The sequence below is a fragment of the Microtus oregoni genome, unplaced genomic scaffold (assembly GCF_018167655.1).
Source record: "Microtus oregoni isolate MIOR12 unplaced genomic scaffold, Mior012 000025F_ref0000491, whole genome shotgun sequence".
Lineage (NCBI taxonomy): Eukaryota > Metazoa > Chordata > Mammalia > Rodentia > Cricetidae > Microtus > Microtus oregoni.
The window spans coordinates 12932822-12960385 of record NW_024543084.1 but is presented as its reverse complement, the minus strand read 5'-3'; the positions used below and the strand labels follow the sequence as shown (position 1 = coordinate 12960385).

General features: G+C 47.1%; 1 protein-coding gene across 3 annotated transcripts; it reads right to left on the bottom strand.

Annotated features, from left to right (window-relative positions):
* Window positions 1–161: 161 nt before the first annotated feature.
* Ttf1 (transcription termination factor 1) lies at window positions 162–27348 on the bottom strand. 3 transcript variants are annotated; one of them, XM_041675158.1, is made up of 12 exons: window positions 27331–27348; window positions 20804–22285; window positions 19457–19683; window positions 17165–17350; window positions 15785–15863; window positions 13026–13156; window positions 12015–12249; window positions 7724–7813; window positions 6641–6706; window positions 4475–4560; window positions 3417–3594; window positions 162–1474 (listed from the first exon to the last, which is right to left on the bottom strand). In XM_041675158.1, the coding sequence occupies exons 2-12, from the start codon at window positions 22276–22278 to the stop codon at window positions 1456–1458; spliced, it is 2772 nt and encodes a 923-aa protein (XP_041531092.1). In that variant the 5' UTR covers window positions 22279–22285; window positions 27331–27348; the 3' UTR covers window positions 162–1455. The 3 variants fall into 3 exon arrangements, 2 of the variants coding, with proteins under 2 accessions (XP_041531092.1, XP_041531093.1); XM_041675159.1 differs by lacking the exons at window positions 162–1474; window positions 4475–4560 and having other exon boundaries at window positions 3452–3594; XR_005976393.1 differs by lacking the exons at window positions 162–1474; window positions 3417–3594; window positions 4475–4560 and having other exon boundaries at window positions 6645–6706; window positions 12022–12249.
* Window positions 27349–27564: the final 216 nt, after the last annotated feature.

Below are 27564 nucleotides of genomic sequence, written 5' to 3'. Positions count from 1 at the left end.
TTCATGCAAAACGCTGTAGAGCACAGTGGGAGCCGTGGTCCGGGGCCGAGTCCCACAGCTAGTTTTGGGAGCTCCCTGAGGCCTTCAGAGTGCTCTAAGTTGCTGTGAACTGTGCTATGTGCCACTGTCTTCAAGTCATTCCACATACAACTGTATAAACAACCAATTTTATTTTTAAGTTTTACAAAATTGAGAAAATATATATATTCCTTTGAAATATTTCACAAAAATATACTTTCATGTCAATCAAATCTATTGTTATCACTTTAATTTACCATATAATATTCCATTCTAGGCCCATACCATAACTTAGCATACTTCTTATTACAGAATATGTAATATTTTTCTTTTTTCCCTATTACAAACATAGCATTGGTTTATACATTAATACTATCATTTCTGTAGAAATAAGTCAGTCCTGTCAGCACTGATACTAGGATGTCTGAGGGGCAGATGGAGAGAAGCATGTACTAAGACATTTACTCAATGTTTGTTCGAGACAGGGTCTTCTGTAGCCAAGGCTGGCCTAGAACCTATTTGGCAAGAACACCTTGAACTCCCAATCCCCTGCCCCCACCCGAGTGCTGGACACATGCGTGTACACCACCAGACGACTCAATGTTATTGCATGACTATACAAAGTGTTGGGGTACAGTGACAAGCCCGAGCCCCCCATTAGTGTGCTTCCTTCCCCTGTGGCTGGTCTAGCCCACCTTCTAATGGTGCCACAAAAATGACATCTGAGAGCTGTAGGGGACAGGAGATTGCGGAGGGCACCAATGGGAACAGAGCATATGGTACAATTTGCCACTTTCCTTTCTCTGTGCTCCCCAGCACAGATGGGATACAAGTCTGAACACTTGGTGTCCCAGACTCCCTTGCAGCAGATTTCTGCTAAGGTCACACACCGACACATGTCTCTGCAGAGGCATGTGCTGATGGAGGGACACAGGCCAGCAGCAGTAGACAGCCTGGGGTATGGGAGCAGCTGGTTGGAACATGGGAAAATTGGGGTGGTCTGCAGGACTATACAGCTTCTCTGCACTCCTCCTGTTGGCTCCAGCATACCACCGAACAATCTGTGTGTGTATGCTTGAGACAAGGTCTCATTATGTAGCCCAGGCTGGCCTCAATCTTGTGACCCCCTTTGCCTGTACAGTGTGATCTCGTAGAACACCTTGTGTTACCTAAACCCCGGTAGAAAGTTCTCTCTCTGTAACACCCTTGGTGGTTTCACTTTCCTGACTTACAGAGGAGCCTCCTTTCACCCTGTACTAGACTCCTATGGGAGCTGTGCATCAGCTGGACAAATTCTTCCAAGACTAACAGCTGAGCTTCCGCAACGAACGCAAGTGTGCCAGCAGCTATGACCACCAGCAGTCCACCCAGAAGAGAAGATGCGCAGGAAGAGGTCCAGGGGAACAGAGAGCAGTCTGAGGAAGAGGAGGACCGCAGTCACTGCACACCAGGGGCACTGGAAAAGAGCAGAGCGACACCTGTCAGGAAAGGGCAGCTTTCTCATCTTTCTGCGCATAGTGTTCTCTCCAACAACTGCAGGGCCAGGGTTGCTTTGGTTCAATGGGACCAGCGGTGCAACCGTGTCAATATAATGGTCCAGAGGTATTCAATCAGCTCATGCTTTTCACAGTCACACATGAAGGGGTCCCTGCAGGTGCCACAATGGGAAGTGAAACCTGGTGCACATTGACTTCATCAACCTGGATCAGACTTCAGGGAGTCTAAAGCCAGGTAGTTCATTATCAATATATTTAAAACACAGTATAATTTGGGAAAAGGTTTCCAGGCACCAGTCAGTCCAATTAGTTCAATTCCAGGTGCATATGCAACTACAAAGAGATTCTTTTATATAGTACATGTGACCATAAGGGTGGGTTCTATAGCTAAAAGGCCTAGAATCTAGTGTGTCTCTGACAAATATACAGGTCACCAGGACACACGGTACATGTGACATCTCCCCTAAGGATGGGTAAGAGTCTAGGGAGGGAAGAGTCTGGGATAATCATCCTGGGGAGTTAGGGTGAGGCCTGCACCTATAGCAAAAGATGAGTGAGGTCTGTCTCCACAGAGAGAAGGTCACCAGGTCGTTAATAGAATCCACTCTTGGCTTTCCGGATGGGAAGCGGGTATCTGATTTTATCTCCTCCATGGAGAAGACATCCCTGTGTGATTAATATTCCTGGTTCTCTTGGTGCTTGTCTGTGAGCACAGGACTTCTGTGCCCCCAATACACGCAGACTTTAAGGTGAATACTAATACTTTTAAAGATACACAGGTGTGCATGGGTGCTGGGTGCACATGTATGTGCATGCAGAGGGTAGAGGGCAGTCTCTGGTGTTCCCCAGGAGCTGTGCTGTCCACCTCATTTCTTCAGGTATGCTCTTTTACTGGGTCCTGTGACTTGCTGATTAGACTAAGCTGGCCAGCTAGCCCTCAAGATCTTCTGGTTCTCACAGCCCAAGCGTAGGTACAAGGTGGTACATGCCACCATGCCTGATTCAACTTTTCAACCTGAGAGCTGGGGATCCAACACAGGATCTCATACTTGTGAACTTGTGAGTAAGCACTCCATTGGCCAAGTCTTCTTCTCAGAGTTTTTTTTAATGTACATTGGTCTGTGTGCATGTCTGTTTAAGGGTGTTGGATCCCCTGGAACAGGAGGTGCAGACAGTTGTGAGCTGCCATTTGGGCGTTGGGAATAGAACACTGGCCCTCTGGAAGAGCAGCCAGTGCTCTCCAGCCCCTCCCGATGTGTTTTAATGCTCATCCATCCATCACAATGTTTTAATGTTCACCCATTCATCATACCATTCCCCGTATCTCCAGACAGGGTTTCTCTGGGTAGCCCTAGCTGTCCTGGAACTCACTCTGCAGTCCAGGTCTGCCTCAAACTCAGAGATGCACCTGTCTCTGCCTCCTGACTGTTGGGATTAGTGGTGCGCACATCCACTATGCCCAAGTCATACCATTTTTAACAGACAAGATCTTCTTGCCTCGTCAGATCTGGGAACTTTCTCCCCGCCATCCCCAAGGTTTACATATTAAAGGCAAGGTCCCTAGGGCAGTGTCAATTGTAGATGGTGTTTCCTCCTGGGAGTTCTTTATGACATCAGGTGAGCCTTGAAAGGGATTGTGGGATTTCCCCCTGTTCTCTTTTGCGTCCTGGCTATGAGGTAAATGACTTTACTCTCACATGTGCTAGCCACACTGCATTGCCGTCACAGGCCCAGAGTAACAGCACCAATGGGGCATGGACTGGAACCTCTAAGGAGAAAACCAAAGTGAACGCTTCTCTTTCTGAGGCAAGCAACTCAGCTGCTCAGCTACAGCAAAGAGCTGACCGACACACGGGCATAAACATAACCAAACTAAAGGAAAAGGGCAAGAATTGCACTTACCTGGGCTCCTCTGAGCCCTCCCCATCGCTGTCGTCATTGCAATAGAAGATGTCTTTGAACAGGAAGTCTTGTTTGGGAGCTGAGGGCGTCTGGATCTGGCTACTGTTTTTCTCCTTCTTCTTGTCTAACTTTTCCTTCAGCAAAGGCAGACTGGTCTCATATAAGTAGTCAATGATCTCTGCAGAAAAGGTCATTTTGGAATTATTTGTACACGTCTCCAGTTAAGGTCAAAGGACACAGGCCATTAACAATGCCCTGCACTCATTACCACACGTAAGATCCACCTTAACTGGGGCACACAGTCTCTTAGGCAGTCTTTGAGAGAATCCCTAGGCAGGCATTACTCTATCCTTATTTTTCTGTTTGGCACAGGGCACTCTCTCTAGTGTACACAGGTATACAAGTCTCTGTGAGTACATGTGTATAGATATACACACAAGTGCACATACGTGGAGGCCAGAGGTTGATGTGAGGAGCTTCCTCAATTGCTTTCCACCTCATGTCTTGAAGCGGGCTCTCAGTGAACTTGGAGCTCTGTAGTTTTATAGGTTTGGCTAGAGTGGCCGGCCAGGGAGCTCTGGGGATCCTCTTGCCTCTGTGTCTCCAGAACTGGGATTCCAGGTGTGCACTGCTCAGCTTCCCATGTGCTTGCTGGCGACCCTAACCCAGGTGTGCACGGCTGCATAGTCAGTGCTCACTGAGACAACACCTGCTCCCTCTAACCCATCTTTCCAATGAGGAACGGAGCCTGATGGCATTAAGAAACCGCTGCAGGGCTTTAGAACACTCTTCAGGACAGCGGCCCTGCTCCGTGCCTCCAGGCACAGCACTGTTAGGAGGTAGCAGAGCAGAGCAAACTGCAATCTTATCAGAGCTCCTGGACTCAGCCTGAAGTCAAGGGGAGGTTTTGAGGTGCCATGTAGACTAGTAACCCTGCTGTGTAGCAGAGGCTGGCCTCTAACTCACAGAGATTCCCCTGCCTCTGCTTTCCTATTGCTGGGATCACCACACCCGGACAACACAATACTCTTAACCAGACAAGGATTTGTAATACTGACCTGGAAAAGTCTTTTTCTGCCAAAAAGGAACACAGGCAGCTTTCAGCTTATAAAATTTTGCCTGAACAAAAGGTGGAGGGACATCCCTTTAGAAAGGAAAGGTAGGGGAAAAAAAGTCAATCAAAATGTCATCAGTTCTTTCTGTGACAGGGTTTCACGGACCCCACACAGGCCTGGAACACACGGTATAAGGATGACTCTCGATCCTCCTGCCTTCACCCTGAGTGCTGGTGTTATAGGTGTGCATCACACCTGAGTTGATGTGGTGCTGGGGACAGAGCCCACTGCTCTGTCCTGCCACATGGGAGGCAGCACTAGCCCAGCTGAGCTGCACCCTCAGCTTCTCTCCTATCAGTGGGCACACCACCACTGGGTTATTCTGCATATAACTAGCTCCAAACACAGTGAGAGTTGACTCTCTAGAAACAGAATTACTGATTTCCAAATGGAATTACTTAAATGCTGAAGGATACCAGGCCACAAACTAGATATAATTTACTAAAAAAAGGCAACAATCAGGAGGTGGACAAAGAAGTTTAGTGAGGCTGGCCAGATATGGCGCATTTCTGAAGATGGCAGTGGGTGTATAGAGCTCCATTTGTTCTTTTATCTGTCTAAACTTCTGATAAAAGGTTAAAAACTACTAGGCGTTGTTGATAAAGCAGTGCTTAGGAAAAAGCTTATTAAAAAGAAGGATTCTCAAGAAGCTGAAAAACAAACTCAGAGAGCAATGGAAGACCAGGAGAGGAGTGGAAAGAGGGTCATCAAGGTCACGGCCAGCCTGAGCTGTGGTAAGACACGGGAGGGGGGGGGGATGGATGAATGGTAAGGGGGGGAAGGAAAGACAATTGTAAAGGACTAGTAGAGTCCCTGATGAGCCTTTAGGTAGAGAAGGAGAAAGTGCACAACCAGTCTGAGCTCTGATGGTGGACACGGTCCACGTCCTGCAGGCCTCCTGCACAAATGCTCTGGGAAGGGAGCAGATGCTGGCTTCCTGTGGGCAGAGGGCTACTCACTGCTTCTTTTCATGCATCCCTTACTCTGGACAAAGCTACCTGTTCTCTATTAAAAAATAAAACAACATCAAACTGTACTGGCTAGCTTTATGTCAGCTTGACAACCTCAACTGAGAAATGTCTCCACCAGACTGGTCTTCAGGCAAACCTCTGAAGCATTTTCTTGAATATGGGAGAACCTTGCCCACTGTGGGTGGCGCCACCTCTGGGCTGATGGTTCTGGGTGAGAAAGCCATGTTCCTGGACTCTGCATCACTTCCTGCCCCCAGGTTCCTGTCCTGCTCTGACTCCTCTCAGTGGCTGCAAGTGAGAATTACCAGGGAATGTAAAAACCTGACAACCGGGCAACACCATTCCAACAGCAGCTGGATGCGGCACCGCTAGCCCTAAAAGGTTCTCCAGTTCTTGGAGGCGAAGGCGGGAAGATGGTGAGTTTGAGGCCAATCTAGCTACACAGCAAGATCCTGCCACAGAACACAGCAAAAGCAAAGTGAAGCCCAGATCAGTGTGAGCAGGTGCTGTGTGTGGAGGCTGGAGGGTGAAGTCACGTGTCTTCCTCTGTCACTGCCTACCTTATATGCTGAGACAGTCTGGAGCTCAGGGGATCCACCCTCCCAGCACTGGGGCTACAGACGCCAACACCATGTCCAGCTTTGCTATGTGGACTCAGATCCTTGTGCCCCAGTGGCAAGCGCTTAATAGACTGCCTGAGTCTGATCTCCACAACCACGTGGTGAAAGGACAGAACTGAGTCGCATGAGTTTTCTGATTGCTGTATGTGCACTGTACACATGCACACTCATGCAGACACACACTCAGACACAGGTACACATATACACACTCATACATATGCAGACACGTACACTCATACACGCGCACACACACATGCACACTCATAAACATGCATATCCATACCTATACACACACAATAAAAAGTTATTTTAGCTGGGCATGGTGGCTCATGCCTTTAATCCCAGCACTCAGGAAGCAGAGGCAGGAGGATCTCTGTGAGTTCAAGGACAGAGTGAATTCCTGGACAGCCAGAGCTGTAACACAGAGAAATCCAAAAAAAAAAAAAAAAAAAAATTATTTTTAAAACGTTCTACGATTGAACGATTGAATAAGCTTAATGTTCAGTAAATGGTCTTACCCTATGGCACTAGCAAGATCCTCCCAATCTATTTCATTAGCATCATTCACATTTAGTTCATATAACCTGTAAGAAAGAATAAAAATTCCAAGTCAAATCCACCTCCACAGACTCACAGACTACCAAGAGCTGAAAGGCCAAGGGCTTCCATCTTATTCCAGTCCCCACAAGTACACTGTCCAGCCTAGTCCGAGGTTAGTCCAAGGTCAGAGAGCAAGCTCTGGAGATGAGCTGAGAAGCATCTCCCCATTCCACACAGCCTCTCAGGAACAGTGCCCTGCACTCCAGTCCAGTGCTCAAGACACCATTAGTATTGAACATGTACCACTCATGCAGTGACGCTCCCTCCGCACCATGGGCTGGGGCACCAGCCCCATTCTGCAGACAAGTACATGGAGCTTAGGGACTCGGCCACCAACTCAATTTGTCATGACAACCGAAGTGGTGAAACCCTGAACCCTAGTCCTGCCTGACCTGAGATGTCTTCTCAGATTGGCCAACTTGTCTCTCTTGCAGAATGAAGGGTGAGGCACAGCAAGCCAGGGTTAACACATAGGAAGCATGGCAGAGTGATGGGACTAAGAAGCTGGACAGAATGGCCACAACCATGGGCCTCTGCTGCTCTTGCTGCCACTCCAACATAAGCCTGTGTCTGCCAGACTCACAGGTGTCAGAGATGCTCATGCCTCCACTTCCCTTGGGCTACTGTGGTAAGGACTCTGCATAGACAAGGAACTCAGGACAAAGCCGAGCAACAGTTGCACCAACAGGTCACTGCGGTATAGCGGGGCTAACTTTGCCATCACCAACTCCCAATGGACAGGAATAGCACACCCATAGGACAGCTCTGCAGACTCAACTAACGACTTTAACTGAGAACACAGTATGGCCACCATGCATTGTCCCAAGAACACTGGGAAGCAGGTAACTTCTCTTCATCAGCCCCATTCAGAACTGGTCAGAACAGAGATTCAGAAAGGCAGGCCACACCAGCTGTGACACACGTGGAAGGTGGGTCTAAGCAACAGCATCCTAGCTCGGGATTAACAGTGGTTCACACAGCACCCGCCCCTATTTCAGTACCTTTCAATAAGGGTGATTTTGGCTTGCAGAGCATTGACGCCACGATACACGAACCCACCTTGGGTCATCCTTTTGGTGAGAATCTCTGTCCTGTTTAAAAAAAAAGAAAGAAAAATGTCAAATACTTTTAGTTTAAAAAGCACAAATTTCCCTTACTTTTAGTATAGAGAGTAAAAAGCCTGTGCACAGATAAGCACTGGAGAAGCCAGGAGAGTTACACACAGCTCACCCTTCAGTGGAGTGAGGTGCGTAGCTGCTCTTCCTGCAGTGCCATTTACAACCTGGGGATCCTTTGTTGTCTGAAGAGAGAGGCTCTGCCTGTGTCTCCCAGAATTTTTTTTACTTATCCAAGCAAGACCTTTCCCCCAAATCACTCTTATGAGTGATGTCACCTGTGCTTTACAACAGCCTAAGTGACTTCTGTGTTATCTTAGGGCCAGGCCAACTGGACACCCACAGACACTATGTTCACCTGAGTCAAACAGCCTCAACCCTAAATCTTAGGCACTTTCTCTGAGTTAACAGTTCCCATTCTTGTGAAAGAAACCAGATGTACTTTGTAAGGAATCTCAATGTAAACATGTCTCAAATTGTTGTGCACTTGGGACTGAGTTAATTGTTATCTGAATACCTTTTTCCAAAAATTGTGCTGTGCTCAAATATGGCTCAAGTAAAAGGATCTGGGCCAGACAGGCTCTTGAAGTCCTGGGCCAGTGCCAGTTACAATAAAAATCGGGCTGAGTTTTGTTCTTGTCTCTCTGTGGGTCGTTTCTTCCCTGCCTGCTGTACCCTGCAGGGAGCCCCGCAGCACATGAACTGCTCTCACTCGATGGGCAGAGTAAATAAACAGACAGGAAGGTCATGACTGTTTAATGGGGCTAATGGGGAGGAGAGGTATAGTTTGTGGTATGAAATCTGGGTAAGGACAATTTTTTTCAAATTGATAAATGACAATTTTTGGTTTTACACATAAAGGCTGGTGAAAAACCATTACTAGTTCTATAAAGTGGAACACTCCAATTGAGAGTCACAGTATACTTATGAGTATTATTTTCTCAGTGCAGCAGCATGCTGGCTTCACTGCAGCACAATGGAGTCCATGTTAAGTGTAAGTTCCACCCAGCAGGGCTGGACTACAAGCTCTCATCACCTTCCTGTTTTCTTCTCAGTTCCTTTGCCAATTCACTGGCTGTACTTTAAGATATCATATTAGTAAAAATAAGACTTTTTAGACCCAATTAATCATGGATTAATCAGAACATTCCAAACTGCTGGTGCTGCAGGAAGTGAAGCTTTCGCAGGAGGGGACTGAGAAGACATCTGTGCTGTAGGCCTGTGCACCAGGAGGGACCCTAGAGAGCGCACTGTAAACAGACAAGGCTGTGGGCTTGGTGTGGGTAGACTATGTCTGTTAGTAACAGAGCCAACATTACCCCTCGACTGGTATTCTTCCAGTAGAGTAGAAGACTCTCTTCATAAAGTCTCAAGCCTATAATGTGGAACCTTGAAGCAGTATCCATCAGGCGCAGGTAATCCAGGACCCGAGTATGGCTTGATTAACGGCAAAGGGGTTTGATTTCTTTGCTTTGGGAAATTTTGAGTACGTGGAGGCCAGAGGTTAACATTGGCTGTGCTCCTCTACTGCTTTCCACCTTACTGTTTGACACAGGGTTGTTACTGAACCTGGAACTCAATGACCAGAGCAAAGGCCACCAATGAGCTCCAGGGATCTGTCTGTCTCCAGCCTCATCCCACCCCCTGTGCTGGGGTTATAGACACCTGATTTTTACATGGGTGCTGGAGACCTAAACTCAGGTTCTAATGCTTTACCCACTGGGTCATCTCATTTCCTCAGTCCCATAAAGTAATAAATCTATTTACAGGTGATGAAGTATAATATATATATAGTTTTGTTTTGTTTGAGATAGGGTTTCTCTATATAGCCCTGGTTGTCTGTCCTGAACAGACACCTACTCTGTAGACAAGGCTAGCCTCAAAATCACAGAGATCCACCTGCCTCTACCTCCAGAATTCTGGGATTAAAGGTGTGCGCCACCACCACTCAGCTGCAAATGCTCTTTGGGGTTGTTTATAAATAGGTGGCTATAGGGGTTGGAGAGATGGCTCAGTTTAATTCCCAGCAAACACATGGTGGCTCACAACTCACCCTAACTTTAGTTTTAGGATATCTGATGCCTTCTTCTGACCTCAGAGGGTACCAAGTATGCATATGGCACACAGACACATATGCAGTCAAAACAACCAAACACATAAAATACATATAAACATATAAAGAAAGGACCAACAGGTGGCTTCCTTGTTCCTATCACTAGCCTCTGAACAGTCAGTGTCAAATTAGAGAGAACTGATGTACTGACTCCCAGTGCCAGTAGCTAGTGGTTGGAGGAAAGGGCCGACTGTGTACCAGGGAGAGCATCAGCAGTTAGGGTACACACAGGATTGCTCACAAAGGACACAATCCATCGCAATCAGCCCGACAGATCACTTCTTCCATGTACATGCTTTCTCTCACTTCCGTGTACATGCTTTTGAAACAGTGTCATGCTTTATAGCCCAGGTTGGCTTTGAACTTTAAAATCCCTGCCTTCAGCCTCCTGAATGCTGGGATGACAGGCTTGTATTGCCATGCATAACACACACATAGCTAATCCGCACTGTTCTTCCCAACCACTAGCTGTAGATTAAACACACTGCTTGATTTCATTTCAAGTTACGACCTGCCCAGGGGTTGAGGCTCCTCTTTCTCTGTTCATGTTAAACACACCTTGCACATCTTCTGTTGGCTCAGAAGCAGCACAGCCCCCCAATCATTCCCCCTTCCAGCACTGAAACATCACCCTCCAGCTGAGGCTCAGAACCTACTCTCCTGTTGCACCCTAAAATTGAAGAGTAGAAACGGTCCCATTTCCTCTACACACTCCCAACATTATCTGTTCTTTGGGGTTTCTTTCCCTGAGCACTGATGTTTGTTAAACACAGACTAGGCTGGGAACTTAGCTCAGTGGTGGAGTGATTACATAGCATGCATTTGGTCCTGGGTCTGAATCCCAGAACAAAACCAAAGCAAAGCACCCAAATATCCCAAACAGAGCTGAAAGGTGTTAAAAGGGCAGTACAATTCAGGAGGCAACCTATTTTATTTTATTTTATTTTATTCTTTTTGAGACAGGTTTCTCTGTAGCTCTGGACCTTGTTTTGGAACTAGTTTTGTTTTTTTGTTTTTTTTAATGAAATGTTTATTTATTATTTGTACAGTGTTCGGCCTCCATGTATTCCTGTAGGTTAGAAGAGGGCACCAGCTCTCATTACAGATGGTTGTGAGCCACCATGTGGTTACTAGGAATTGAACTCAGGACCTCTGGAAGGCTCTTAACCACTGAGCCATCATCTCTCCAGCCCCTGGAACTAGTTCTTACAGACCAGGCTGGCCTTGAACTCACAAAGATCCACCTGCTTCTGCCTCCAGAGTGCTGGGATAAAAGGCACATGAGCCACCACAGCCCAGCGCAGGAGTCTGCTTTTAATGTAAAGTACTTCTCTGGATTTTACTCATTTGGAAGGTGAGGGTCACCAAACGCCTTGGACATAGTGTGGGTTCAGTCCATGAGGAATCCCTGCTGCAGTGAGGATGTAGCTGGACACTCAGGCTCGACCCTCCAGAGCTCGGGAAAGTGAGAGGACATGCAGCCAGAAGGAAACAGTCTATGGTAGCCAGGAACTAAATCAGCGCATGACTATGAGGGCGCTGCAGAGCAGCCCCCAGCAGCCACTGCCCTAACCTCAAACCAAGCAAGGCCAAGCAACTCTGCCACTAGGCTCTGATCTCCCTGGACACGCATTTCTATCAACTGCTTGAGTTTTGCAGACATGTAACTTCTGGGGTTATTCAGCATAACATGGGGGTATAAAGAGTACTTCCTTAAAGCTGTTTCAATTAAAAAATTTATTCTTCCTGCCTTACTAAAGACATGAAAGATAGTCAAGAGTCACAATCCATCTCAATCTACTGCTCAGGCTAGCCCCAAATCTCCTGCCTCAGCTTCCTGGATTCACAGATAACAAGTCTGTCTTTAAGTTCTGTATGAGGAAGAAATAAACCCCTGCAAAGAAACTGCTCCCCATGTGCACACTGTCAATCAAGGTTAGGTACTGATTGAAGCAGGTGCAGCATTCTCGACACTGTGTGTTGTGCACAGCTATATATAGGCTCACCCAGGCCAAACAAATAAGAGAAACCCATCAAAATAGACACAGGAAGTCTTACACTTACCACTTACTTTTGCACTGCATCCAGTTTCTGGTCTCCACTTTGGCTTCCACTTCCACCCATGAAATGCCCTTGTACAGTTTTTCCCGGACAATGGACAGGCGACCTTCAGGGTCTTCCTGGAGTCTAGAATCCAGCTCTCTTAACTCCTGGGGAGACATTTTCTTTAGGATCACATCCTCCACAGCCTTGATTAGTCTCTGGGTTTCAGTCTTACTCCAAGCACCGTGGTTTATATCTGTAGGCATAAAAGGATGACCTTGTAGTTGTTCATCTATTTGCTTTCTAAGCACAGTTAAAAGGAGATGTTGCCAGGTGATAGTGGTGCACGCCTTTAATCCCAGCACTCAGGAAAGAGAAGCAGGTGGATCTCTGAGTTTGAGGCCAGTCTGGCCTACAGAGTGAGTTCTAGGACAGCCAGAGCTGTTACAGAGACAAACCTGTCTCGAAAAACCACACACACACACACACACACACACACACACACACACGCCACTAAATAAAAATGATAAATAGGAGATGATAAATCAGGCCCTTTCCAGAAAACAGTAGGCAACAGCTCAATCAAACCAACCTAAAATAATTGACAATAGTTATTCTTGTTTTTTGGTTTATGAGACAGGGTCTCTCCATGTAGCCCTGGCTGTCCTCAACTCACTATGTGGACCAGACTGGCCTCAAACTCAAAGATCAGCGTGCTTCTGTCTCTCAAGTACTGGGATTAAAGTGGTGCACCACTCCTTCTGGTTTAAGTCTAACACTCTGGGACAAAGAGACTGCACACCTCCCTTTCTGAGGCTCCCTCCTGGCCAGCTTCTGGAGGACCAGCATAAGAAAAAGGATTCACGCAACAAGATATGGAACTGAGGCATGGTCAGTGGGCTCAGTAAATAAAGCTAGTTTCACTGACAGCACACAAAGAAGCCAAATGAAGTAACAGAGAGAGCAGGTACTAAGAGTGGGCCCACAGAGACCTCTGCACTAGCTTATTCCACAGTGAGACAGGCCACTTACGACCACCAATCTGAGAGTACTTCAGGGCAACAGAGAGGCTGCTTCGGGCTACCATTGCCCCGATCTTTTTCCAGTCGTTTCCATGGAGGGAATGGTATGCCTTTAGCTTCTTAGTATCTTCTTCATTGTACCTGAGAGAAGGAAAATGGATGTTTAATGAAGTCCAAGACTAGAAAGGGTACCTCATGGCGCTACTTTGGGAAAGCAGAAGGCAGCACTGACAGGAAGCCATGTCCCTCCTACCAATGGCTGGAGCCCCTCACTGCCTGTCTCAGCATTTCAGTGGTGGTCATGCCCTTAGTCATAGCTGGCCAGAGCCAAAGGCCAGAGCAAACCACCTGAGCTTGTTCTTACCCCACAGGCTCTGTGCTGGCTTGGACATGGCTTTCTCCACCCACCAGACGGCCATCTGCATGGTACTCTGCAAGGAGCGCTGCACTGTTCTAGGCTTGTCTTTGGCATCTATGGACCCTTGGATCACACTACTTCCTCTAGACAGTGCTGACTGCTGCCGAGCAAACCCTTGTGTAAGCCACTCGGCCTGCTTCACGCCCCCACAAGGAGGACTTAACTTCACTTAGTATTAGCAAGATTACCATGAGAAGAAGCTTCCTCTGATCTAGGCATGTGACTCCCTGGTTCAGCCGTCTCTGGCAAGCACAAGGCCTGGGTTCCACCCCAGTGCGTGGCACAACACTTCCAGTTAGTGTTGGAGGGCATTCATGACCTCCATTCTAAACCCACTCTCACCATACATGGCAATAAGGGTTAACTCCATGAGGCTGGAAGTCATACAGGAGTTGGCACAGCTGGGAGGCAAGGCCCACGAGGAAGGGACCTTGTCAGATTGTTCTCTCTGGGCTTAACATAAATATGTGTATGCCTGCATTAATCCTATTAAATATCTAAGTAGTACATTATAAATTTTGAGATTGAACACCATAAATACTTAAGCCAAGATATAGCAATTTTCATAACCTTAGATTTCTAAATCTTTGTTTGTTTGTTTGTTTATTTTTGAGAGTTTCTCTGTATAACCGGCCTGGCTGTCCAGGAACTCACATTGTAGATCAGGCTGGTCTCAAACTCATAGAGATCCACTTGCCTTTGCCTCTAGAGTGCTGGGATTAAAAGCGTGTGTCACCATGCCCGGCAGATTTCTAAATCTTAACCCAGGGTGGGGGTGGGTTATGTCAATACCATGGCCTGTCAAAGTTCTGGAAGACTGTGACAACCTCTGACGTGGAACTTCTCTAGTATAATAGTGGGCCAGTGTCTGCAGAACATGCACTCACAAACAGGGACTACAGAAAGCATTCTATAAAATTATCATTATTTTTTTTTTTTTGGTTTTTCAAGACAGGTTTTCTCTGTGGTTTTGGAGCCTGTCCTGGAACTAGCTCTTGTAGACCAGGCTGGTCTCAAACTCACAGAGATCTGCCTGCCTCTGCCTCCGGAGTGCTGGGATTAAAGGCGTGCGCCACCACCGCCCGACTCATTCTATAAAATTCTATAACATTCTATAGACACATTCCTCTCCACTATTAAGAATTGTGGGAGGTGGCTGGACAGATGGCTCAGTGGTAAAAGGATAGGCTCACAACCAAAGGGACAAGAACTGTGGGTAAAAGCTGGACAGATGGCTCAGTGGTTAAGAGCATTTACTACTCTTTTGTTGCAGCCCTGGCTATCCTGGCTCTTGCTATGCAGACGAGGATGGCCTCGAACACAGAGATCCTCCTGTTCCTGCCTTTGCTTCCCAAGTGTTGGGATTAAAAGTGAGCAGCATCACACCTGGCTACACTTCCTGCTCTTTGCAGAGATCCCAGCACACACATGGTGGCTCACACCAGTATGACACCTCCTCTGACATCTGCAGGCTCCTGCATGTGTGGTGCACACATACATACAAAATACATTTTTTTTAGATTAAAAAAATTGTGGGTGAGAGAATAAGGATACAGTGGGCAATGGGAGTGGGAGGGGGGTAACAGGGCTGAGTCAGTAGGTATGGTGCTCACCCTGTCAGAATGAAGGTCTCAGTTCAGACTCCTCATTCACTTAGAAAACAGGCACACGGAAGAAACAAAACTGAGAATGTACTGCCAATGTTATTTAGAATGTTGGACACAAATGAAAGCTGGGGACTTTCCCTGGGAAGGAGGAGAGTTCGACCACATTAGGCATTCTGCATGTACCACAGAACTGTCCCACGTGACCTAACCTGCATCTTCCAACATTTCCAGAAAACCCAACTGGATGTGTCACAGCAGAAGGGAATTCCAGCACTGGAGATGACTGTGCAACAGAGAGCAGAGCAAAGAGGAGCCACAGTGAGAGGCAGGAGATGCCCAGTGCTGCAGCCAGGAACACAGAAAAGTGGACACTGAGTGTAGAAGATTCCAGATGGCTTATTAAGGAAGTAGGAATGGAAATGATTTCTCTCTTTCTTTCTTTCGTTGTTTTTTTTGAGTTAGGGTTTTTCTGTGGAACAGTCCTGGCTGCCCTGGAACTTTCTCTGTAGACCAGGCTGGCCTTGAACTCACAGAGATCTGCCTGCCTCTGCCTCTCAAGTGCTGGGATTAAAGGTGTGCCCCACACCGTCCAGTGGAAACAAATCTTAAAGGCATATACCTAACCAATACCCAGCTAAATTTCAATGCTGAGATCTTTGTGATCTCCACTTCTCACCATGGCTGTGGATACTTTGTTACTTGACATCAGAACCAATTGCGGCCCAAGCAGTGAGACTCTCTTACCTGCCTTTGTAATTATTCACATCAAAGATCTTCTTTGCGCGGTAGTACACAAGCTTCCAGGGCCGAGCGATACCTTTCCCTGCAGACAGTCAGGAGACAGAGTCAGAGAGGCAGCAGGTGGCCAATGTGAGACATACATGGTCACAGACGCCAAAGTAACCCAGTGGAGCCTTCTGTAACACATTAACTCATGTGCAGCAGTGTGCAGAGGCCGGCTCTTCACACGCCTGCACTGTTAGAGCAGATGAACACATGTACAGTCAACACTGCCTTGAGCGTGGTGCACACTGGGTTCAAGGACCCACTCAGACCCTCACTGGATTGCCATTTCAGCAAGATTGTAGGTAAGCACAGGAGAGGAACAGGCCTCTCCCCAGCAAAGCCTTCTCCATTTCCCATTCTCCAGGGACCACCATCCCACGTCCCTGTGCAGCCCAGGAAACACCTATGGAATTATCATCTTCACACTCATAAAAGGTTCTTTCACGAGTGACCTGATGCCACTTACGCGTCATTTTTTTCTTTAATGTAGTTTTTGCCGGACATGGTGGTGCATGCCTTTAGTCCCAGCGCTTGGGAGGCAGAGGCAGGTGGATCTCTGAGTTCAAGGCCAGCCTGGTCTACAGAGTGAGTTCCAGGGCAGCCAGGGATACACAGAAAAACCCTGTCTTGAAAAGATGAAAAAATAAATAAATAAATATTTTAAATTAAAACAAGTATTTTAAATTAATGCGTTGAGAATAGCATACAATGTATTCTGATCATATTCACCCCAACTCCTTCTCCTAAGTCCTCCAGGATCTGCCTCCTCTTCTCTACCCTCCCCAACTTTGTGTCTTCTTCGTTTTTTTTTTAAATATTTATTTTATTTATTTATTATGTATACAATATTCTGTCTGTGTGTATGCCTGCAGGCCAGAAGAGGGCACCAGACCTCTTTACAGATGGTTGTGAGCCACCATGTGGTTGCTGGGAATTGAACTCAGGACCTTTGGAAGAGCAGGCATGCTCTTAACCACTGAGCCATCTCTCCAGCTCCTCTTCTTCGTTTTTAACAACCCTGTGCCCAATCTGTGCCATCCATGAACTTCTGGGGCCGGTCTCAGAGGGCTCACTGACCTCCTAACTTTCTCCGCGGGAGTCTAGCTCAAAGCGCTGCCCTTAGAAGACCATGGTGCACGGAAGGAATGATAAACAGGACAAGAAACTGAAGTCATAATTACTGCCAAGTAGACAAAGACAGAAGATCATTTCACTTTTCCACAGGCGCAATACTCTTGAGATACAAACCCATGGGATTCAGAGTAAGTACTCCTCAGCACAGGGGGCTGAGGGAGGTGTAGGAAGGCTGATGGCGCTTGAGTCCACTTCTCCACTTACCAATGTGCAGCCTGAATGCATGCTTTCGTTTTAAATTGGTGATCAGAGACTTCTCCTCTGGATATCTGTCTGTGTACAGCAGCTTGTCTGCACTCTCAATTCCAGTCAGGGACAGGAATTCTTGCACGTTTTTCTCTATTTGTTTATTTTCTTTAGCAGAAAATTTGCCAAATCTAATAGCAACACCTAGGGTTGAGGGGGGAGGAGAGAAAGTATGTATGTATTGTCAATAATGAATAAAAGCAAACTTACCACACTCATTTCTTTTCTGTGGTCTGGTACGTGCAGCTGTTGATCCTCAAATCCACTTTTTTTTTTTTTTTTTTTTTTTTAGTGATAGGCTCTCCTGTTGACTAAGTAGGCCAGGCTGGCCAACCAGCAAGCCCCAAAGATCTTTCTGTCTCTGCCTCCCTGTGTTAGGGTTACAAACACATGCCACCATGGTCAGCTCTTCTACATGGATTCTGGAAGCTGAACTCAGGTCCTCATGTTTGTGCAACAAGCACTTTATTGACCAACTCCCGAGCCCAAAAGGAAACCTACCAAACTCAGAATACCAGGTCTAGCAGGACCAGCCTGCCAGGAGCAGTCGAGCCCACTGGGATCTTTGGCACTGAGTGGCTCCCCATCCTCAATTCTAGTCTAAGCTATGGTTCCTCTCCCCAGGTCTTCTCAGACATCCTCTTCCACAGTGACTTGTTTCCTCAATCTCTTTAAAATAGTTACATTAAAAGCAACAGACGTTGATAATAAATCCACTCAATATTGAAGAAGAATCTAGAAGAAGCCTTCCCCCACCCCATGTCACTGAACTTCCTGAAAGTGGTGTTCACAGGGGCTAACTAACAAAAGCCTGCTGAACAAACATAAGCTTTCTCTACGTGCAAACCAGGGTCAGGATTGACAAAACATAGTAGTTTTGAAAGAACTCCTGATCCTTGTTCAATCATTAAGGATCAATTGTGTGACTAGCGCATTGTTCTTTCTTTTGGCAGAGCTGGAGACTCAGTTTACTTGTCTGGCTTTAGATGTTTTGTTTTATTGTGACAGGGTATCATGTAGCTCAGTCAAGCCTCAAACTCCCTACGTAGCTACGAATGGGCTTGAACTTCTGATTCTCATGCCTTCACTTCCTGAGAGTTGGGATTACAGACAAGCACCAGCACACTCAATTTATGGGGGTGCTAGGAATCAAACCTAGTGTTGGGTGCATGCTTGGCAAACACTACAGACTGAGCCATAGCTTCAGCCCTGGTTTTCAGTTTATTATACATACAAACATTCATGCAACAAAATTAAAAAAATAACTCAGTAATTTAGACGTAGAGCCAGGCATGGTGATTCACACCTGGTAAATCTAGCACTTGGGAAGCTGAGGCAGGAGGATTGAGAGTCTGAGCTCAGCCTGCTTTACCTCATGATTCAACTCAGAATACAGCAAAGGGAGCTGGTGTGGGATAACCCCTCTGTAGGCTGTGATTATGTTTTATTACCACTGCTTAATAAAGAAGCTGATTTGGCCAATAGCCAGGCAGAATAGAACCAGGTGGAAAATCCAACCAGATAAGGGAGAAGGGTAGAGTCAGGGAGATACCAGCATCTGCCCAAGGGCAAGATGCCAGAGCACCACCAGTAAGCCATGGGCCACGTGGCAATATACAGATTAACAGAAATGGGTTAATTTAAATGTACAAGCTAGCTAGTAATAAGCCTTGCAGTGATTATTTTAAGAATGGCTGCAGGACCAGGGAGGGCAGTAAAGCCTCCGTTCACAGGGGGCCAGAAGACACTGCTCTTTAAACTGTGTCCACATGAGGCTCTTGGGGGATGTGCTTAACCTGTTTGTTTCTACTCTCTTCAACCTCCTTGGCTCCCAAAGTCAGAGCCCCTCAATGTACAGCGCATACTTGTGTAAAAGAGTCCTTATGCCACACATGATCATGCATGATAAATACATACAATGAAGAAACATTCTAAAAGGTGACTTTTAACATTCCCCAGTAACTAATGCTCAGTTGTGGCACATCTCAGATCTATACCCCCACCTCCCACCCAAGATAGGGTTTCTCTGTATAACAGCCATGGCTGTCCTAGAACTCACTCTGTAGAGTAGGCTGGTCTTAAACTCACAGAGATCTGCCTGCCTCTACCTCCAAGTGCTAGAATTAAAGATGTGTGCCACTATCATCCAGCAGCTTCTTAGATCTTCTTAAAGGATGCTTCCCCTGGGCCCATCAATCCAAGTCACTCACAAAAGCAGCTGTTGCCTGCTCTGGACATTGAAAAGTTTACCTTGTGCCTTAAATTCCTTGAATCGTCCCAGGTCATCCCGATACATGCGTCTGATTGTGGTGGCTGCCCTTTCCTGTATGTCAGGAATGAACTCTTGGAGCTGCTTCACTGCAGAGCCCAAATCCACATCCGATTCGTCAGAGTCTCTCCCATCTTCAGATACATATCTTGTTGCGGAATTGCTGACTGATTCCAAATTGCTTTCTTCTTCAGGGGTGGATTCTAACCTAAGGGGGAGACCGGTAACTAACAGTCATCTCTTCAGCTAACACCTTTCCGGCTCTTTCTGAATGCTCTCAGTCGAAGAGTAAAGTTGGACTGTACCTCGGAGCCATTCAGTCCCTAGCTTCAAATGCTATGCAGCCTGACGACATCAGATGGGTACATGCGAGCAGAAATTTATGTGCTATGTCTCACCGGTGGTTCCTGTGGCACAGGCTAGAGGCCTCATTTCTTCTTTAGTTTTTTTTTTTTTTGAGTCAGGGTTTCTCTGTAGCTTTGGAGCCTGTCCTGTAGACCAGGTTGGCCTTGAATTCACAGAGATCTGCCTGCATCTGCCTCCCAAGTGCTGGGATTAAATGTGTGCGCCACTACGGCCCGGCCCGGCTCTTCCTTAGTTTTTTATGTATCCAGCGCAACTGTTTTCGCCAGTTCTTTACCAGATGTCAGAATCTGTCTGCTCTTAGTATGTTCAGGCATCAGTGAGTCTGTCGGACTAAAAACTAAACCATCTTGCCCACCTGTTAGCAAGTTAGTGTTTTCATATGGCCTGTGGCTCAAGGAAAGCCAGCATATTCCCGCCTCATAACCAATGCTCTGACAAGGTAGGTCCTCAGTAGACAATACAAGGACAATGTGAATGACCCACTGCTGTGATCACTGCCATCCCATGTGGCGTTTAACAGCACTCCATTTATCACTCATGTGAGACTATTCTAAGTCAGACTCTATTTTACCTAATGCTGAAGCAAACACAAAGTTATGGAGTGAAAGTGAGAAGAGAGGATCTGTCCCAGTCCAGGATCTGAGAGTGGGAAAGCCTCCTGCCATCAGCTCACTAAACAGTATACTCGCATAGCATTAGATAAGTAACGCTAGTTTTGCACAATCCTCAGTAAAATATACACCAGTACACGCTCCCAGACAAGCTGAGTTGCTGGGAAGTCTTAAAATGACTCAATCTTATAGCAGTAGGTAAAAAGAGGGCTCCGTGAAAATCTAATTTAACTACCTTCTTTTACACATGAAGAGATTCAGCTATCTGCTGAGACGGCTCAATTATATGTGCACATTATGATTTCTGTCATTTCCTAGGCTCACAGAAGACACGCACCATTCCCAGCTTACCTCTGCATCTCTTCTGCATGCTTCTCGCTGGAACAAGCCTGGGTTCCTGCCTCCCTTGGTCTGTGGTCCACATCCTCTTCCCTCAAAGCATTGCTGCCTTCCAATGAATCCACGAGGGCATTCTCAGCACTGTTGTCAGGCAGTGAGACACTGTCACCAGAGGCGGCAATAGGAACAGATGCACACTTCCTTTTCTTAGACTTTTTCCTGATACTGTGGGATCCTTTGATCCTCTCACCTCCTTCTCCAGTCCCAGCCTCTCCTCCAGGGTGTGTGCTACCAACACTCTCAGGCATGACCTCCAATTCCTGGTTCTTGAACACTTTTTCCTCAGACTTTTTACAAGACACTGCTAGTTCTGTGCTTTTGCCTTCTAGATTCACAGAAGATAAGGATTCTGAGTGGGGCAAGATGATGTTCTCATGCTGGCTTTCCCGTACAGCATCCCTGGATACAACTTTCTTCAAATGCTTTTGATTCTTTTTGCTCCTAACATCAGTGTGCAGCTCTTGACAGTCATGTTTCTGGGACTCAGCAACAGACAGCTCCTCTGCTTTGTCTGCTTCTGCTGACTTTTGTCCCTTGCTCACATCTACATAAACAATATCCACATCTTTTCTAGAACTCTCCAGCAGGTTCTCTATGTTTTCTTTATTTACAAGAATGATCCCTGTTTCCACATCCACCTCCCACACACTACTTCTCTTTTTTTTATGGGTAGAAATGGTCTTTTTGGCTTTATGGAAGGTTTCTGAATTTTTCAGAAGGGAAGAAGTAAGTTGTTGGAACTCCCTCCCCTTCTTCCTCTTGGCTATGTGAGGACGCTCACTCTCCAGGCTCTCAGGGGCTGGTGTCTGGGACTCCCTCCTTTTTTTCCTCTTGGCTATGTGAGGATGCTCACTCTCCAAGCTCTCAGGGGCTGGTGTCTGGGACTCCTTCCTCTTCCCTTGCTTGGACACCCGAGGACGCTCATTCTCCAGGATCTCAGGAGCTAGAGTCTGGGACTCCCTCCTCCTCTTCCCCGGCTTGGATACCCGAGGATGCTCACTCTCTAAGCTCTCAGGAGCTGGAGTCTGGGACTCCTTTTTCCTCTTCTTCCCTGGCTTGGACACCCGAGGATGCTCACTCTCCAAGTTCTCAGGAGCTGGAGTCTGGGATTCCTTCTTCCTCTTCTTCCCTGGCTTGGACACCAGAGGATGCTCACTCTCCAGGGTCTCAGGGGCTGGAATCTGGGACTCCTTCCTCCTCTTCTTCCCTGGCTTGGACACCGGAGGATGCTCACTCTCCAGGGTCTCGGGGGCTGGAATCTGGGACTCCTTCCTCCTCTTCTTCCCTGGCTTGGACACCGGAGGATGCTCACTCTCCAGGGTCTCAGGGGTTCTTATTTGGGGTCTTTCCTCGGACACAGAAGACCGTTTCTTTTTCTTGTAAAAAACTGCCCTGTGGATTTTAAATCTGCTTGAGTCTTCTTCCATCCTATTCCTTTAGAAAAACATGACAATGGTTTATTTTGGCCTTTTAAACATAAGTCTGAGGGCAGGAGTGACAGCACAAACGAAACTGTATGACAAATGACAAGTCTGCAGTCATGAGTATAAATTTTGTACTATTCAAAATATGGGAAGTTCACTGTAATCCACATCGCCTGGCCCCACTGCCTTTATGATACATTCACACACACACACACACACACACACACACACACACCCCTCCCAATTCACAGGAAATAACACTGTCCTGCACATTCTGGACCACATGCCACTCAGACTCATCTTCTGTGACAGGTACTTGCTGCAGTTCTCCCCACATGCCCGAGTCCTTCCCTGGCTCTCTCTGGGATCTCTGCTGCCTCCCACTCTCCTTGCTGCTCCCTTGCCTGCCCGTGAGCTTGGCTAGAAGACTGCTTTGCTTTACTCTGAGACAAGGTCTTGCTGTGTTGCCCAGGCTGGCCCTTAACACTTGCTACCCTCATTTCAATCTCTTCAGTCCTAGGACTACAGCTGGAACTGGAAGCTGACTTCTTTAAGAGAGCCTTCTCTTACATCAAGTTGGTTCTGACCAGGAAGCCTCCTCTCTACTGCCTAGCTCTCATAGTACCAGAAGTGCTATGTGATTGCTGGGTGGAAAATCATCTCAACCTTACTCACTGGGAGCCCTGTGAACTACAATGGCAAGGGCAAGTTGTGCCTATGGGTGCAACAGTGGCTTGAATGTTTTAGGGTAGCAAACTGCTTTCTAAAACTAAAGCCTTGATCCAACATGTGGGGTACTGCAAATCTGTCAAGGAGTCCAAGTTTAGTTAGACAGGGTGAATCTACTGTTTTTTTTTTTTTTTTTTTTCCAGCTTTTCTGTGTAGCCCTGGCTGTCCTGGAACTCAAAGAGATCCACCTGCTTCTACCTCCTTAGTACTGGGATTAAAGGTGTGCACTACCACCACCTGGCATCAAGTCAACCACTATTATTCTGCTAAATGGACATAGCATCAATCTGCCTCTACCTTTGTCCTTCTCTACCCATAGATTAATAATTAATATATCTCTCAGACCTCATCAGAGAGGTGGGTTTTTTTTTTGGGGGGGGGGTTGCTGTAGACAGTAGTTAATGCAGAAACTCACAACTGGTCAAAGTACAGAGAATAAAGCTGGGTAGTAGTGGTGCACACCTTTGATGCTAGCACTCAGGAGGCAGGGACAGGTGGATCTCTCTGAGTTCCAGGCCAATACAGCCTAGCCTACAGAGTTTCAGGTCATCCAGAGCTATACAGAGAAACCCTGTCTCAAAAAGCAAAACAAAGCAAGCAGCAGAAAGTGCAGAGAACAAATGTTAACGGAATAATGAATGGGACATCTGTGTGCCTCGCTCGCCTTCCAAAGCTTGGGGACCAGATCCTGAGCACCCAGACTGGGAGAACTGGAGCAGAGCAGCGTCTTCCGGACATGACAGAACCCCTGCATTCACAACTCATAATTCATAGCAGCCGTGTGTAGCTAACACATGATCAAGCCAGTTCAAATGCCGAGGGGGAGGGGCTGATGAGCTCCCTCTCCTGAGGTGACACAGATTTTTGGGGAAGGGAGAGGCAGTTTTCTCTAAGGGTATGTGGTCCCTAGTACTGACATGGCTCTAGAGGATGGCCCCACACCCAGAGTATATGGCAGCCATAAACTTGACTGGATGGGTTATTTTTAAAAAGAAAACAAAGAGGACATGAAAAGGGGGAGGGGGGTCGAGAAGTGGGATCATCCAAGAACTAGATTAAACTGAATTTCTCAAAGAATTACAAAATTCGGGCTGGAGAGATGGCTCAGTGGTTAAGAGCATTGCCTACTCTTCCAAAGGTCCTGAGTTCAGTTCCCGGCAACCACATGGTGGCTCACAACCATCTGTAATGAGATCTGGTGCCCTCTTCTGGCCTGCAGACATACACACAGACAGAATATTGTATGTATAATAAATAAATATTTAAAAAAAAATTACAAAATTCTCAAAGAAGTATTATATTTAAGGCCAGGAGGTGGTAGTACACACTTTTAATCCCAGCACTCAGGAGGCAGTCGCAGGTGGATTTCTGTGAGTTCAAGGCCAGCGTGAGGATAGTGTGAGGATAGTCAGGGCCATAGAGAGAAACCTGGTCTTGAAAAACAAAACAAAACAAAAAACAAAAAAAGCTTCCTTCCCTCCTTCTTTCCAATCTGTGCTTCTTTTGTAGCATTTGTAATTCAAAAAATTAACAATAAGTCACTCAGTCATTAAACATCTATCCTACTATCACACACAGATCACACAAAGGAAGCCAGCTTGCATGTGTTGCTCCTGCTATTGCCACTACCGGGGAGCCATGACCCAGCCTTTCATTAGAGTGAAGTGAGCTTCATGCTGGCATCACTAAGCACCCACAGACCTCATACTGGCCTTTGACAAAGAGGGCAGATGTGCTTGTTAGTGACCAGCAAAACAAGAGAACTCCACAGTGGAGAAGGGTGAACTTTCACAATACAGGGGTATGAAGTTTGGATAGATATACTGGCGGGGCAGGTATGCAGTTCAGCTGGTAAAGTGCTTGCCTAGCACACACCAAGTCCTGGGGTCAATCCCTAGCATCTCATAAATCTGCTGTAGTTGCACACACATGTAACCTAGCGCTGAAAAGTGGAGGCAGGAGGATCACAAGTTCAAGGTCCTTCTCAGCTACATAGTAAGTTTGAGACCAGTCAGGGATACTGGGACCCCACTTTAGACCCTCCTCTCTACTGCATAAAGAGTTACATACACAGCTGGAGCGATGGCTCAGCAATTAAGAGCATTGGCTGCTCTTCCAAAGGTCCTGAGTTCAAGTCCCAGCAACCACATGGTGGCTCACAACCATCTGTAATGAGATCTGGTGCCCTCTTCTGGCACACAGGCGTATATGCAGGCAGAACATTGTATACATAATAAATAAATACATCTTTATAAAAAAAAAAAAGAGCACTGGTTGCTCTTCTAGAGGACCCAGGTTCAATTCCCAGCACCCACACGACAGTTTACAAGTGTCTTTAACTCCAGTTCCAGGGGAGGATCTGACACCCTTTTATCAATGCACATAAAATAAAGTTAATTTTTAAAAAAGCAAAAAAAAATTACATGCAAACATTTCATATTCTTCTCCTTCTGAATTGCTTCTGGGTTCAACTATAATTTATCTTTGATGACTAGGCAATATACTTACATGATCTATTTTGAGACAGGGTCTCTCTCCATGGCCTTGACTGCCCTGAACTCACTCTGTACACCAGGTACTATGTGCTCTTACTTCTTCCCATTGTCTTCATTTCTGACCTGTAGCTTCTGATTTTACTAGCACACTCTGGATTTCTCTCTCTGTAGAGTGTGTCATTTCCCACCCCATACCCCAAAGTGTTTCTCTCGCAGCCCTGGCTGTCCCGGAACTCTGTAGACCAGGCTGACCTTGAACTCACAGAGATCCTCCTCATTTTGCCTCCCAAGTGCCGGGCCGGGATTAAAGGCGAGTGCCTCCACTGCCTGCAGGGTTTTAATCAACCTGGATGCTAGGCACACATTTATCCTGGGTAGTAAACGGCAGTTGTAAGGACCAGCCAGGTTTTGGAGGGAAGGGGCCATGAAAGAACAGTTGAATTCTCACCTGCAAGGCAGGTCTTTCAGGTCCATGTGGCCATGAGAGCTCTGCTTTAGACCTTTCTCCCCGATGTCACCCACTGACACACAGTAGGAACAGTCTAGCAGACAGTCTTACATGATCACTGTAGCCTCAGCACGTCGCGTATTATCAGGTTTTGCACAGTAATTTTTATTTTTTGGCATGAGTTAATGCTTTCTTTTTGGCTGTCCTAGTGCTACGGAGAAGTAGGAAACGGGCTATGTTCTAATCACAGGCCGCCAGTCTGCTGCTGGGACCTGACCACTATCCGGGAGCAATTCTAGCTCTAGGCTGTACCCTATGATAGTGGATGGTCACGTGAGCATCTGCAATGGGGTAGGGCCAAACAGTAAAACCAAAACAGATGTGGCAAACACTAATCACTAAGCAACACCGCCTGTGCTCCCCTGGTTCCTACCCTGCCAGGAGTCACCTTTAGCAGCCAATTTCCCTATTTCACTCCACACCCATCTTGTTACAGCATATTTAGTTACTGTTCGTTTGGGTTTTGTGGCTGTAAGAGTTCTTTCTCGGCCCCAGACGAATTTCTGCCATGGGCTGAGGCCCCTTCAGTAACAATTACTGCCACCCTTCTTGAACCTTGCTTTTAATGAGAGAGAGAGAGAGAGAGAGAGAGAGTAAGAGAAGAGAGAGAGAGTGATTGTATTTTGTGTGCATGAGTGTTTTGCCTGCTTGTATGTATGTCCACCGAGTGCCTGCTGGGTGCTCGTGGGACCAAGGAGATGGGTTGTAGCGCCCACAACCCATGGTGGAGAAAAAAAGAGAGCTGGCTAAATGAAAAACACACATCGGATTGTGTGTAAAAAGCACATACGGCAGGGGGATGCTTGAAGGCAGAGCCAACTGTTGCAGGCCGGGTAAGTGGTCTTGGGAACTGAATTTACAGATGGCTATGACCCACGATGTAGATCTTGATGCTCGGCGACCGGCCTCAGTGTGCAGGCCATTTTATCAAGGTGCCTTCACTGACTCCTAGCCGGGTGCCACGTTCCCTACTGCACACAGACTTCCCCAACGGTCGGGCACCTTCCCGAGGCGAACTGTCTACAGCCGAGACGTGCTCCGTCTCATCTAACCAGCGGAAATGGACCGACCTCCACTTCCGGCCCCACGCGCCCTACCCTCACCACCCGTGGGCTGGAACTGATCCTGCTCTGCCCCTGGGCGGCGACCCGAGGAACAGACTGGAAAGACCCCTCCGGCCGCGGCCTGGGTCTCGGGGCAACCCCCGGCGGCGAGGACCGGGCAGATCAGCCTCAGGCCGCCGCCTCGCACAAGACTAGCGCCGCCCGCCCCCGCCACACTCGCGAACCAGAAGCTCTAACAACGAAAGGTCGTCCAACCTACCTCGTGATACTGTAGCCACTCGTCTTCCAACCCGGAAGTGTTGTGGAGACGGAAGTACTGTACTGACTTCCGGCCCGCTCCGCATCCGGCTGCCATAGTAACATGGCGGCACGCAAGGATTGGACGCATGCGTAGTTGCTTGTCTATGTCCTGACCGGGGAAAGAGTTAAAAGCGTGCCCCTCTAACTAAGCAGGCCAGAAGCAGAGGCAGGTATAAGTGAGTTCGAAGCAAGC

What these genes read in the sequence shown, in the direction of transcription:
- Ttf1 (XM_041675158.1), bottom strand. Translation starts at nt 22,278, where the DNA reads ATGGAAGAAGACTCAAGCAGATTTAAAATCCACAGGGCAGTTTTTTAC. An exon ending in GTACTCTCAGATTGGTGGTC is followed by an intron (nt 12,250 to 13,025) that starts GTAAGTGGCCTG and finishes TTATGCCTACAG; the next exon opens with ATATAAACCACGGTGCTTGG. An exon ending in GCAGAAAAAGACTTTTCCAG is followed by an intron (nt 3,595 to 4,474) that starts GTCAGTATTACA and finishes CCTTTTCTGCAG; the next exon opens with AGATCATTGACTACTTATAT.